We start from the raw sequence: 13,160 nt of genomic DNA on the forward strand, positions 1-13,160 counted from the left end.
GGCCGGGACGGGGAAAAGGGGAGGGGGACGACAGACACGAGTCCGAATGACAAGACACAGGAAGCGGAGGCTCTCCTTGCGTCCCGATTCGCGTGAAAAAGCAAATTGGGAAAAACATAAAAACCGAGAGGAAAAAGAAAAGAAAAAAAAAGAGGCTAACTACGGCGTAGAATGCGCGCTAGCGACAACGCTAGGACCAGAGTTAGGGGGGTCTCTCGAGGTATCACCCGGAGAGAAAATCTATTCCTGACCATACTCCGGCCATCAGCTATATTATTTTGTGCCCATCTATAGGAATATGCTCAGATTCCTGCCCAATGCGCGTAGCGACGCACGGACTGGGCCGGAATGGCCAGAATACGAGCCATGGAAGTCTGGAGCAGTCGCCTCTGATGGGCAGAGACAAGCGAGCCAGGTGCAAGATCATTCGCCGGTTCCCGGCGCGCGAGAGCGGATCCCGTTAGATCGAGTCGTGAAGTCGGGTCCGGCTCGCTCGCGGTCGCGATTTGGGTCTTTTTAGCCCGTGCTGGCATGTTCACCTTCACCTTGTCGCGGGTCATCTGCACCCTTCTCCGTCCCCCAAGAGGATTGGTCGTCGGGCTCGCCGGCCATGCCTTTCTTTTCGTTCCTTTTTGCTCGCGGGACCGTGGCACCATCTCCTGACGGCCAATCGTCGCCGTGCACCGAACTGTCGGGTCCCCTCTTTGAATCCACCGGCGCGCGTGCGATCGGGGTGGCGTACGGAAAGGGCTCAAAGTTGGCTCTCATGGCTTCCCCTTGATCTCACGGGCGAAGTCACTCATTGGCGCGGTGACTTCGCTTCGGACCACCGGGGATTATCTTCCCCTTATCCTGCCAATCATGGTCGGTCTCGCTTTCTTTGGGTCCGGAGTCTGCACGGGCTTTGCAAGGAAGAAAGGGTTTGGCGCGGCCCGTCGAGTGTCAAGTGTCAAATCAATCCTCCGTACGGTCCGTACGGACGAGTTGATCTGTCGTTTCCTTTTTCTTGATGTGCACCCGTTCGACGCTAAGGGGACTGTATATTCCCTAGTTCCGTCTCGCTTGCAATTTTAGCATCTGTACGGAGTAATCTCGACCGACAAGGGGGGAGAGGGGGGAGCTGCATGCGAGACAATCTGCCGTAGCTCTCGGATTGTTGTTCCCCCTTAGTCGCATTCCTAAGACTCCCTGAATCCCTGCCTCTGGCCCCTTGGTCTTTTCTTCTTTTGCTGTTTCTTTGGGTTTTTTTTAGGGGTTTGTTTTTCTTTTGATTTCTCCCATCCGGTACCAAAGTCTTGATGCGACGATGGATAGTCTCTCGAATTCCACGCAGGCCCACTACGGATCCGAAATGTGAACCATATTGACCGAGCCGCGTAGACCGATGCCCCGATCGCAGCCCGATCGTCCCTTGGTGGTTCACTGCCGATTTGCTGGAAATCCTCCAGTGCTCATGCAAGGCGGCTCCTACTTTACAGGTATGACAGCGCGGGTGGATCCACCAGTCAGGCTCGAGCCATGCGATCGTCGCTTCGGTTGCTGCCGGTGGCTTCGGGCGAGGCGGTTTGGCGTTGGACCGTTCACCGTGAACAGTAGTTGATCGACTCCAAAGGGGTGCGGGAGATCGACCTTCTTGAACTTGGGCCCAATTGTCTCTTGGCTTTGGAAAGTGGGAGATGTGTGCATACTGCGCCTTTTTTTCGCTGCTGGGGCTCCAGCCTGTTCGTTCAGGACAAAGTAGCCGAATCTCGCAGCGCAGCGGCTTGCAGAGACCGGTGGAGCGGAAACGATCTATCCACGCATAGAATTGCCCGGCAAGTGGCGACGCGTGATTTGGGAGAAAGACATCTCGAAGCCCAGTCCACGGCCGTAACACACGTAGTACGACCTTGTGGAACGTTGACTCTATCCGCATAGCTCACCAGAGATCAATGCGGGGTGCGGCGCACTGTGCAACGTGACACCGATGGCTTCTCTGCATTTCTCGGGCGGCACTTGTGTGGCGGCACTGAGGTTCCAGGTGGTTTCTGGGATTCTGAAGTCGATCGTGTAGCGATATATTCCGGGATCGGGGGGGGGGCTTGGCGCATCACTTGCACTAGTACCCCGTACTTCAATTTTATATATCCAACTTCTACCTGAAGACCTTCTAGCTAGACAGCTATACTCCAAGGTTGGATAGATGAACCCCAAAAGCCCGGATCGCAGCATATAACCGAGTCGCACCGGATCGCAGCCCCGTCCTGTTGCCGATTTGCCGATGACGTCAAGCGGGGGTTCAACTTGGTTTCCTCGAAACTTCTTCGTTGCTTCAACTTCACTTTCTTTCAATCACTGTCAAGTTACCTCTTTGCCTCTTTAAATAAACCCGCTCAGCCACCTTTGGACTCAATTGACCCTCAACCATGTCTGGAATCAGCAAGGCGTGCTGCTCGTTCGTTCCCCTGGCCTCACTCGATCGCGAACGATTGCTAACTCGTCGAAAGAATCCCACCCGTCGTGGCCAAGGGATACAAGCCCAAGGGAGCCTACCAGACCATCAATGGCCTGAAGACCTGTATGTGTGCAGATTGAATCGGGGTTCCCCGGTTGTATAAGAATGGGTGGGATGAAATAGCTGACCCCTCCCACAGACGTCACCGGCCCCGAGTCGGCCACCAAGGCCATTTTGGTGGTGTACGGTGAGTTGTGTCCCCATGAAGGCTTTCGTGAAGGTACTGCCATGCTGACCCATTCTCGTTTCCGCTAGATATCTTCGGCTTCTTCGACCAGACCATTCAGGGTGCCGACATCCTAGCCACCTCGAACGAGCAGAAGTACCGGGTTTTCATGCCTGACTTCTTCGAGGGTAGCCCTGCCGATATTTCCTGGTACCCGCCTACCACCGACGAGCACAAGGAGAAGTTGGGCAACTTCTTCTCGACTCAGGCCGCTCCGCCCAAGACCCTCTCCAAGATCCCCAACATCGTGGCCGAGGCCAACAAGCAGGCCCCCGGCGGCAGCTTCCAGTGGTCCATCCTGGGCTTCTGCTGGGGCGGCAAAATCGCTGCTCTGTCCGCCGGCGCCGACAACAAGCTCTTCAAAGCTGCTGCTCAAGCCCACCCGGCCATGGTTGACCCCAACGACGCCAAGAGCATCAACGTGCCTTTCATCATGCTCGCCTCCGGGGACGAGCCGCCCAAGGACGTGGAGGCTTTCAAGGCCAACCTGCAGGTGCCGAACCACGTCGAGACCTTCCCGACTCAGATCCACGGTTGGATGGCGGCTCGGTCGAACCTGGAGGATGCCGAGGTCAAGAAGGAGTACGAGCGTGGATACAAGGCCGTGCTCGACTTCTTCCACCAGCACGCGTAAGGCGCTGGTTATTTGAGACCGACCTCTTAAGATATCGAACACGAATAATGAACTATATTCCCATGGGATCGTTTTAGCCACTACTCGTGATCGTAGACTTGACCAAGTGCCGGGCAGAATTAAAGTTTCTGGTAATCAAAGGTAGGGATGTCTGACCGGGACGAGCAGGGGCATGGATAACCCCACCCCTACCCCCGGATATATCCTGATAGATACTAGGATGTCAAATGTACCGACTGAAGTAAGCCGTTTGACCCGTTCGCATTGCCAAATCGGGTGGCTCTTGGCGTCTCCGTCTCCGCCTTCCGCGTTGCCGGTTTGCACGGGTTTCCGCCGCGACCCGAGATCAGCACGTCTGGGTCGACCTTATTTCAAGAACTGCATCTACTTCAAATGTTCCAACTATTCTTTTGTCTCGTACTAGCTCCTCTAGACCTACGTTTACTCGCTCATCGGCGCTGGGCATAGTCCATTTGTGCCAAAATGTCCTTTATCTTTGGGCGTCGGCGCTCCCAATCTGACGTGGGTGACCACGATACGGGAGTCAGACCGACAGTCGCACGCCACCCTTCCTTAGGTGCTTACCAAGATGAAGACTCAGGCCGTTTCCATGGCCTGTTTCGAAAAAGGAGCGAGAGCGCATCTCCAAGTCCTCCTAAGCTCGCTGGGAGCTCGGTAAGGCTGCGGCTGCGTCATTTGGAACTATATCTAATAGAATGTTTAGAGTCAGAGGGTTGTCCCAAAAATCGACACGGATGGCGCCGTTCGATCCAAAAAAGGCCGCGATGAACCTCGTTCTTTCCGAATAGATCTCCCGTGCAGTAATCCAGGGAGCCCCGAACCGCCCGCTGCGATCGCCCACGGGGAGCCGAAGCAGCCGACCAATATCCAGGACGCCCTGGACTATCGACTGGACACGGCGTGTGGCTCTCAGGATGGCACCACTGATTCTAACGCCCCCCAAAAAGACGAATACTGCTTTGCCAAGAAAGACGTCAAGGCTCTTTTATCTGGAGCACCTCATTTTCTTCTGGAAAGAGGCAAACACGGTCGTTGGTATCCGCAAGTGATATTTCCTTGGGACGAACATAGCCCATCCATCCAGCGCATGTTGGATCGCAAGCCCCTTTCGCATGCATCATTCACGCTCTGTACTCTTCATGCCCATCTGCCAGTCCCGGATGACTGGGCAGTGAAAGGAGGAGTACCAATCCAAGTACAAGATTGGCGCCGATCCGGCGCTTCCAAACGAGCTACCTTCGATGTTGGCGTGTTCGAGGTGCCAAACATGCTGGCCAACAATGGGCGAGAGCCGGGAACCGTTGGATTCCGACATTTCCTGGAGTTTCCATTGGCCGATGCAGTTCGATATACCCGGCCTCCCGAGAAACCTAGACAGGCGCCGAATGTGCAGCGAGTGTCGACACTCCCGGCCACGGAAGCGTTCGAACTGATGGACTCTTACAACAAGCCGTATTCACAGTGTCAAAGCGGCGCCGTCTTTGATCGACGTCAACTCATTCGGGATGGACCTTCGGCCTGGAAACGCATCGGGGTCCGAGATATCAATCTTCGGATTCTGGCCAAGCGACTGGATAACTTGCGACGGCTACGTTTGGATATACTGCAAGATGGATCGATGGCCACGATTCTGGACATGGAAACCCCCCGTGAAATGCATAACATTCTCCACACGTGCTTCCTCTATCCTCGCCCGCCCCCAGCCGATCTCCTGCCGAGTCATCCCCAGAGCATCAAGTCCCAAATCAAGACCCTGGCCTCCGTATTAGCTACACCTGGGGCCTGGATCGATTTCAGCATGCCCGTGTGGCGTATGCGAATCGGTCAAATTCTGTATGAGGCACCGCCGCATGGAGACGGGGACTGTGTCGAGCCTGGTGAAGGGACATCTCGGGAGCCGTGGATTAACTCTGGCATGGAGCGCAAATGGTTGCTGGTTCAACTGCTCCTGGCTGCAGAACTGCTACTCCGTCTTGATGCCTTCGTCCGCATTGGTATGCTGGATGATCCTCACGGTGGCGAGATCACGGCCCCGGAACTCCATCACTTCGATAAATTGCGGGAGGGCAAAGTCAACTGGGATCTGATCGTCGTGCGTCGTTTCCTCGACAATCTCGAGATCACCTGTGGCTCTCAATCCGACGCACCACCTGCCGCTGATAGTCAGCCTCTAACGTCGACCGACAAGGCGCCTACAAAATCCCGCCATTTTGCCCTGTTCGACTCCATCAGCCGTCGTATCTCATCCAATACTGAACCTGACTTGCGCTCCGTCTGGCAGTGTCGAGTCAGCTCCCCGCACGTTCGACAGCAACTGGAAGGACTATACGTCTTTGCCGAGAACATCGGATGGCCAAGGGTTGACACCGTCCGATCTGCTTTCGAACAGAAACTGAAGAATGGAAAGGATCTGTTCTTTCCGCATGAAGGGTTGCGCAGATTGGAGAATAACTCAGAGAGGCCAATCGCGAAACCGCTGGACGAGGAGGATATGTATACATGCAGCCAGTCACGTCGATGTGTTCAGCTACGCAGTTCATGTCGTGAAGACGATGATCCTCATGCGAGCGAGCCTCTGGGCTGGATTTCTCGAAGCTTGCTCTCCGGACTGGTTGTTCCCGGCGGGCCAATATGCCATCTGCTCATCGGAACCCTTCTAGAAAATGATGCAGATGCAATTGAGCAACTGGGGCCAAAGGCCAACCTGTACGGTGGCTTTGTATACAAAGGACGCAGCTACTGGAGTAAAGCTTCGATCATTGGGCGTGTACTGTCCAGTCTCGAGGGAGCCAAGACCTGCATGGGCTGGTTGGGCATCGACGTGCTTCCGCGCGATGTGACTACGGATGAGACCTTGGAGTCCGGGTGGTTTGAGGTCCGGGCCAGTGACATTCAGTGCACGTCCGGACGACCTCGTATCAAGCAAGCAGGGAAGCTTGTGCTGGAGTCATCACCGTTGGGCATGGGCGACATCACTGCCGAGGCCTTTACATTGCCTACCGATCAACCAGTCCGGCCAGCAATCGATGTACAGCTCGATGCTCTGATACTGTCGATAACCTCTCCCGGGAAGCGAAACGTCACGGTCAGTGACCGGGCCAAAGTCTCGTTTCTCCTTCACGAATCTGTACAAGTGCAGACTACGGTTACCTTCCCTCTCTCATATCACGCGCGGTTCATCTCGGCTCATGAATGTCGCCCACCGTTAGGGTTTACAGCCCATCACCAGGACGGTTCGTCGGAGGAGCCGGGGAAAGCAAGGGAATGGGGCAAACACAAGCGTCTACCAGGGCATCCGCTGCACCGATCTTTCCCGTATAGGCATATCTCGTTGGATTCCCTCGCCCACCAATCAGCTCCGCATGCTGAATCGCCTTCTGAAAAGAGCCCCGAAGTTCTGGTGGTTGATGCTCGCGGCAATCGAAGCAAAGAGACCTTTGTCCGGGCATGGTGTGCATCCATTGGCTGCCATGCGGTGATCGGCCGAGTGGGGAGAACGTGCGTCGCGTGCTGTGTTAGGGAGGCGAGGGCCTTGGAGGTTCAGGTGGTGGTGAGAGTGGGCGACAGCGCAGTCGATGCCTTGGATAGGTGATCGTCAAACTCCCCCGCTTGATGTACACAGTACTGCTCGGTGGCAAAACAGTAGTCTGGAGCGGTAGCTGGATGCGCAGGCCAATGGGGGAGAGTAGTCGATCTCCATAGCATATAGCGACGCATCTCCAATTTGCCACATGGTGTTTATCGCGCAAGGTTGCCCAAGGAAAACGTTCGGAGATTCGCCGGCAATCGTGACATCCCACGGGGCCGAGTCCCCTTTTCAGGCAAGACGTCTCTTGTGGCCTGGGAAATTTGAGTCGAGGATAATTAGCGAGCTGGAAAATTCCAGAAAATACCACCTTCCTGTTTTCCAGGGGGCAAGTCCCAGAGGGGAAATTTTGGGTCTTGGGAGGACGCGTAAGTGCAGGTAGCAAGTTAAAGAGGGAGACCCATGATGAACAGCCGAGCATGACCGGATGGGGTCAAGGGCCCGAGGATGGTGAAACAACGGGGTCACCCTCCAGAAGCCCGGTTACGACCAGTGACGTCCGTGTATGCCTTCTCCACCCAGGGAAAAAAGGATAAAACGAGAGGAAAAGAGAAGAAAAGGCCGGAAAAAAGGGACCCACGGCGAACGATCGGGCGTCCCACGATATGAGGACGCTCAGATCTCAGACACGAGGACATACATAGTTTTCCCGCGCTCCACCTCCCGAATGAGAGCCCAGAACAATTGGGGCTCAGCTCCTGGGAGATTGCTTCCGTGGACACCGGGCGCGCTGAGCACGACGGTGAAATAAAACCACGCAGCTACTGTACACGCGAATCGCATGATGTACAAGCGACATTACCGAAACAGCTCGAGCCCCGAAAGGATGGTGAGATCAGACTCGACATTGGGAGTATGTACTGTACACCTGCAGTCCCACAGCCCGGCAGTTGATGTTAGCAGTGTAAAACACGGCTGCCTACTAAGCCCGGAGTGGTCTAGCAAGGAGCCCGAAGAGCAGGGCGTTGAAGAGAAAGGCAAAAGGGCAGCAGCAGAGTTGTACGGAGTAGTGCATGGCATGTAGAAACCGTATGGAGAGAGATACGAGGTACTAGGGGGCTGTCGGAGTTCCGGCTGCCCTACACTGGAAGCTGGAAGAACGTTTCTCGAATGTCTCACAATTGCACGTTTGGGGGTATCAGAGATCTGAGTCAGCCCCTAGCCCTTAGACCCTTGTTTCGCAAGTCTTCGTTTCAGATCGACGCGACGTTGGGAGGGGCCGGACCTGAGCCAATTGGCCAACCGAGGCCGAGGTGACCTCCTTTGAGGGACATGTGTTTGGAGAAGCCTTGTACTTTGTACTTTGGCCGTGGTTGGTGAGGGACTGGGACGGGCATGGATGCTGCCAGATCTATCGCGTGTTTGACAAGTCGCCGCGTCAACACCTGTGTCCTGCAAATGCACCCCGTCTTCTTCGGTCATCCCACGCCCAATCACGGCCTCCTGGTCTTTCCCAAAGCCCTCGTCGATCTTCCCTCAGAGCGTGCGATGCGGGGCCAGGGCTGAGTCTGTCATTGCCCAAACGGCGGTCGAGCGAGAAAAGGTCCCGAGGATTTGGCAAAGAGGGAATGGGAAATGGGAAATGGAGGTGTACAGTACAGTACCCCCCCACCCCCGGCGATATACGAGATGTCACGGTGATTGGGCGTGGTCTAACCTTGCACGATCGCGTCCACCGGAAGTGCCCTCTCGAAGCTACGCCCCGTCACGTTTCTCACCTCTTTGGGCTATGAATGTCGGATGTGGCCCGATGCAATTGATAGTCATTGATGGTCAGGACGTCCCCCCCCCCCTTTTCTTTTTTTTTTTTTTTTGCCTTGGAACGATGGCAGGAGAGCCTCGCCAGGCTTGAATCCCCTTCGCTTCCCCGACGCTGATCGCGAGGCCCGTTTTGCCTCGATCCTCAACCCTCTTAAACACGAGGGCTATCGTAGAACCTTCCATTCTGCTCCGTATGGGTCCCCGATGGAAGCTCGCTTGAACTTCGAAGAAGATCGTACGCTCATTCCAAGGGGCGCCAAGGCCACAGCTGTAACGCGCTACCACGTTGCGATCATCCTTAATTAAACCTTGACGGTGAAGACCCACATGGTGCGAGTCCCTCAGAAACGGCAAGATCGCTCGACATCATCCCACGAGCCCGTTGGTGGCCAATGTCTAAGCCTTCGGACCGTTGTCCATGTCGGGCGTAGTTGAATGACAATTATCTACCCAAGGCAAGGTGGCCTTCCTCTACTATGTCGATGCGTCTCGGTATACTCCGCGGTCGACGGTGTAACCTCCATCGGTCTTGGCTCAGCCTCGGCTGGATCAGATCCAACCCTGAACACAGGCTGGAGTCGATATGATTAAGATTGTCATGATTGACCGGGTTGCCGGGCCCCCCCTCACCCAAGGTACGCATGTTCTCAACGATTGTATTGCGGGTAAAACTGGGAATCGGTGACTAAGTGCTACCGACAACCCTCATTGGCTACTCGGCAATTGCTGGGATCGTGGAAGCTCGTTGGGTTTTTCCTGCTGGAAAACTTTGAAACCCAAGGTTGAGTTATGGAGTATGGCGATGACATTGGAGCCCGCTAAGGAAATTAAGCTACGCCCCGGACATTGGCCAAGATCCGACCGAAAAGTCATGGAAGAAGTAAAAAAGGGGGGGTTGGTTTTTTTTTTTTTTTTTTAAAAAAAAAGGCAAAAACCAAAAACCAAAAGCCAAAAGCCAAAAAGGGAAAAGGAAAAAAGAAAAAAAAAAAAAAGAAAACAAGGCCGCAAGATCCATTGCGTGGTCTTCTCGGTTTGAGCCTGATATGTACACATCAGCCGTGGACCCTGAATCTGTTTTTAGTACCAATCAATCTGTGGTTCGTTCCTGAACGCGATGGTAACGTTCGTGAAAAATTCACTACGCGGGGTTCTCCGTGTTTCTTATATGGAGTGCCCAGAGTCAATCTTCCAAAAAAAAATTGCCATGCAGTGCACCCTTTCGAGAAGTTCTCAAGGTTCTAGGGATCACCCTCTGGAATGACCTCAGAGAGAAGGTTCTTTTGGGGGCAATGGACCCTAGGGAACAACAAGCTCATTGGTTCCGGCTGCCGACCCAAGCTGGCGTCGCCAATCATTAGACCGAGACTTGAAGGAAGAATTCCCCAGTTCATCAAGGATTGACAGGTAGTCCTTCTGGCCCTAAGCCCGAAGCGTACACGCGCGACCAACTCTCAACACCCACACAGACCCCACTGTGTCAGGGCTCCCAGACCATGGTTCCTTCCTCTACCTCATTTGCCATGAACCGGCCCTAGAGGGTCTATCGTACGCAATCAGGGGCTATGGTGTTTACCTAATCGGGTGAGATGACCAGAGAATGCAGTGCTGGTACCAGTGTTTAAAAATGGAAATTGTGAACATAATCTACCTGAAGAGAGAATTTAATAAAATAAATAAAATAAAATAAAAATTTTCCAGACGCGAGTCGTCTAAAATCGAGTTCTAGCAGATGTGCCTAGATGTAGAATTGCGAGCAAGTTCGCCCCGGCCCCCTGAGCTGGGTCTGAAATCATCGATGTGGTCCATGACAATGACCTGCAGTTGATTTGGGCTAAGTCGATACATCCGTCTTAGTCCTAGTGTCGGTCTGATGCAGAGCCACCTTGTTCCACGTCCGAATATACTCTGAAATAAAAATTAAATTAAAAAATTCGAAATAAAATAAAGTGAAAAAAAAAACCCAAAAAACAAAACCAGCCCAAGGGCGTTTCACCCCGCGATTAGCTTCCAGTCTCTCTTCGTGTCTATAGCACATCCTCGATCTTTCTTCTCCCTCAAGTTTCACCCAATCCACCCTATTCACTCCTTTGGTTCCTCGTTTCTCTCCGTTCGCCCTGACTAATCTTTTTACTGGCGGTTGACGTTTGACGGGTCCCTTTTCCCGATCTCATACTGGATAACCATACCAATCTAGACCCTAAAACCGTCCATCGTTTCTCCGACACCACGTCTCCCTTTCCCCCCCCCCTTTCATCAAGCTCTCAATTTTCTATAATTATTATTGATTAATTCACCAATTATCGAATCCAGTTTCGGGTTTCGTGGAGACCCAAAGCTGAGCCCCAATCAATCCTCGACCGTCCGCCTCCCACTCGCCTTGCATCTGGTTCTCTCTTGGCTGATACTCGACTACGGGCCCCTCCCCGACTTGCGACTGTGCTCTGACGCGCGCAATATCATTACCGTTCCCAGTGTGGCGCAGGGTGGAACCGGAAGTCCTCACACAAGGACCGGCGTTCATCATTGTCCCGAAATCGCGACCCCTCCGGCATTTCCTCTTTTTTTTCCCCGGTGGCTGCATGGCCTGGTGTCTTTTGACTTCGCATTCGCCCCGGACTACGTTTCGAGACGGTTTCATCTCGAGCCCGAAGGTCTAGAAGCGTGCGCCACTGTAGCGCCGTTGATGCGATTCGGTTGGAGTGGTGATAAGATCTTTCGTGGGGGGAGCTATGCCCGTGGCCGTCGAGACCATGGCAACGACACCGAATTCACAAAGCGCCATGGACAGCGCAAACGCCGACAAGAAGCGCAACAAGTTGGGATATCATCGGACCTCAGTCGCGTGTGGTCAGTCACCCCATTTCCACCGGCTTTCTGCCATTTGCGCTTCTTGGGCTTTCTTGCGCATTGTCGTGTGCACAAACGAGACATAAGCTGGATCTTATGCGCTCAATCACCCATGTGATGATAGTGAGTTTCACCTTTGCTGATACAACCTCTAGTACACTGTCGGCGACGGAAGATTCGATGCTTGGTAGCGGCGGACGATCCGCAGGGGCGATGTGAGAATTGTATCCGATTACGAAAAGACTGTCAATTTTTCCCAGTCGACCAACAACCACCGGTGGAGAAGAAGTCGCGACCCAGCTCGAGGTTAGAAACGGCTTCTGCGGGGGGCTCGGCTACGACTCCCATTTCCTCGTCGCCGACCAACCTGAACTCGGAGACGGTCGATGCCTTTTATCAATATCCGCAGGTCTCCTTGAACTCGTCGGGACAGGACATGTCGACTTTCCCTCCCAACGCCTTTGCCGGGAACCCCATGTCAGGCTTTGTACCAGGTAGGTCGAGGGATCAGAGGTGTGTGTGCTGATGTTGGGGTTCAATCACTGACAAGAAAACTGCATATAGACCGGTCTATGGGACCAGCAGAGTTCTCTGGACACGCGATAGAATCAGGAGTTTGGGATGACTTTACGACGATATCAGACCCTCAAATGCTGGCCAATATGAACGCAAGCAAACACCAGATGATGAACCTGTCACCCAACGTGTGGCCGTCTGGATTGCCGCCCAACTCCCCCATGTCTGCAACATCACCAATGGCAGGCCAGGCACAGCCCTTGAATCCCGGTGCAGCATACGCCATGCAGCCCGATGGAACCGTCTGGCAAGTCCCGCAGCCGCCGTCAAGGGCCATGAGTTACCCCGGGCAAGACATGGGTTCTTCCTTTCCGAACCAATTCCAACCGCAGATGGCCCCCGACCTCAAGCGGAGGATGACCACACCCGCACAACCCGTTGCCTCGCAAAGCCCTTCAGGACCAACCCCAGAAATGCAAGCACCCCAAGGCTCTTATCCAGCACAGGCCGGGATGGGATTCACACAGTGGCCCGCCATGAACGCCATGTCTGGTATGGGGGTGATGCAGTACCCCATGTACGGGGACGTCCCGCAACAACCTTTCACCAACCCTCCTCCGATGGGGCATCCCGGCGGACCTGGACGATCGGGTCCATAGCAATTCCCTTACATCTCCGGGCATGTTATCGACATCTCATCTCTCTTCGGGCCCGGTTGCCTCACGTTATACCACACATTTCAAGGTTCCTAGACGGCTTGTTTCATTTCTAATACCCCGTGGGAAACACACTTTTTGGGTTTCTTTTCTTTTTTCCTTCTGCGCTTTTTTCCTCGTTTATTTCGCCTCATCCTCATACACCGTGGCGGGTCTGCTTCGCAGCTGGTCATTAGCGGGCGCAAGGGTTCTTGGGTGGCATTTCTGTTTCGTTCTATCATGGCATGGCCCACAACCTTTCTTTTTACTCGTGTTCCAGAGGCATCGTCTTTTTTTTTTTTGCATCGGAGGGCCTTTTGATTCGTTTCCATTCCCCCTCCCGTTTTTCTGATCGGAAGATTTGCTTTGGTGCTTCCTCG

General features: G+C 54.0%; 4 protein-coding genes across 4 annotated transcripts; 3 read left to right on the forward strand and 1 right to left on the reverse strand.

The window, feature by feature from the left end:
- Positions 1-302: 302 nt before the first annotated feature.
- On the reverse strand, positions 303-560 carry N7498_004519 (uncharacterized protein; the record flags this gene model as incomplete). Its single annotated transcript, XM_058451581.1, has 1 exon — positions 303-560. One exon carries the CDS (start codon positions 558-560, stop codon positions 303-305), a length of 258 nt encoding a protein of 85 aa, XP_058308119.1.
- Positions 561-2,405: 1,845 nt separating this feature from the next.
- On the forward strand, positions 2,406-3,354 carry N7498_004520 (dienelactone hydrolase family protein; the record flags this gene model as incomplete). The annotated part of the gene is made up of 4 exons (XM_058451582.1): positions 2,406-2,434; positions 2,487-2,557; positions 2,634-2,681; positions 2,750-3,354. The coding sequence occupies 4 exons, from the start codon at positions 2,406-2,408 to the stop codon at positions 3,352-3,354; spliced, it is 753 nt and encodes a 250-aa protein (XP_058308120.1).
- Positions 3,355-3,837: 483 nt separating this feature from the next.
- On the forward strand, positions 3,838-6,967 carry N7498_004521 (uncharacterized protein; the record flags this gene model as incomplete). Its single annotated transcript, XM_058451583.1, has 2 exons — positions 3,838-4,029; positions 4,079-6,967. 2 exons carry the CDS (start codon positions 3,838-3,840, stop codon positions 6,965-6,967), a joined length of 3,081 nt encoding a protein of 1,026 aa, XP_058308121.1.
- Positions 6,968-11,451: 4,484 nt separating this feature from the next.
- N7498_004522 (putative C6 finger domain protein) lies at positions 11,452-12,744 on the forward strand (the record flags this gene model as incomplete). Its single annotated transcript, XM_058451584.1, has 3 exons — positions 11,452-11,569; positions 11,725-12,063; positions 12,134-12,744. 3 exons carry the CDS (start codon positions 11,452-11,454, stop codon positions 12,742-12,744), a joined length of 1,068 nt encoding a protein of 355 aa, XP_058308122.1.
- Positions 12,745-13,160: the final 416 nt, after the last annotated feature.

Source organism: Penicillium cinerascens, assembly GCF_028974065.1.
Source record: "Penicillium cinerascens strain IBT 15544 chromosome Unknown contig_5_segment0_segment0, whole genome shotgun sequence".
NCBI lineage: Eukaryota > Fungi > Ascomycota > Eurotiomycetes > Eurotiales > Aspergillaceae > Penicillium > Penicillium cinerascens.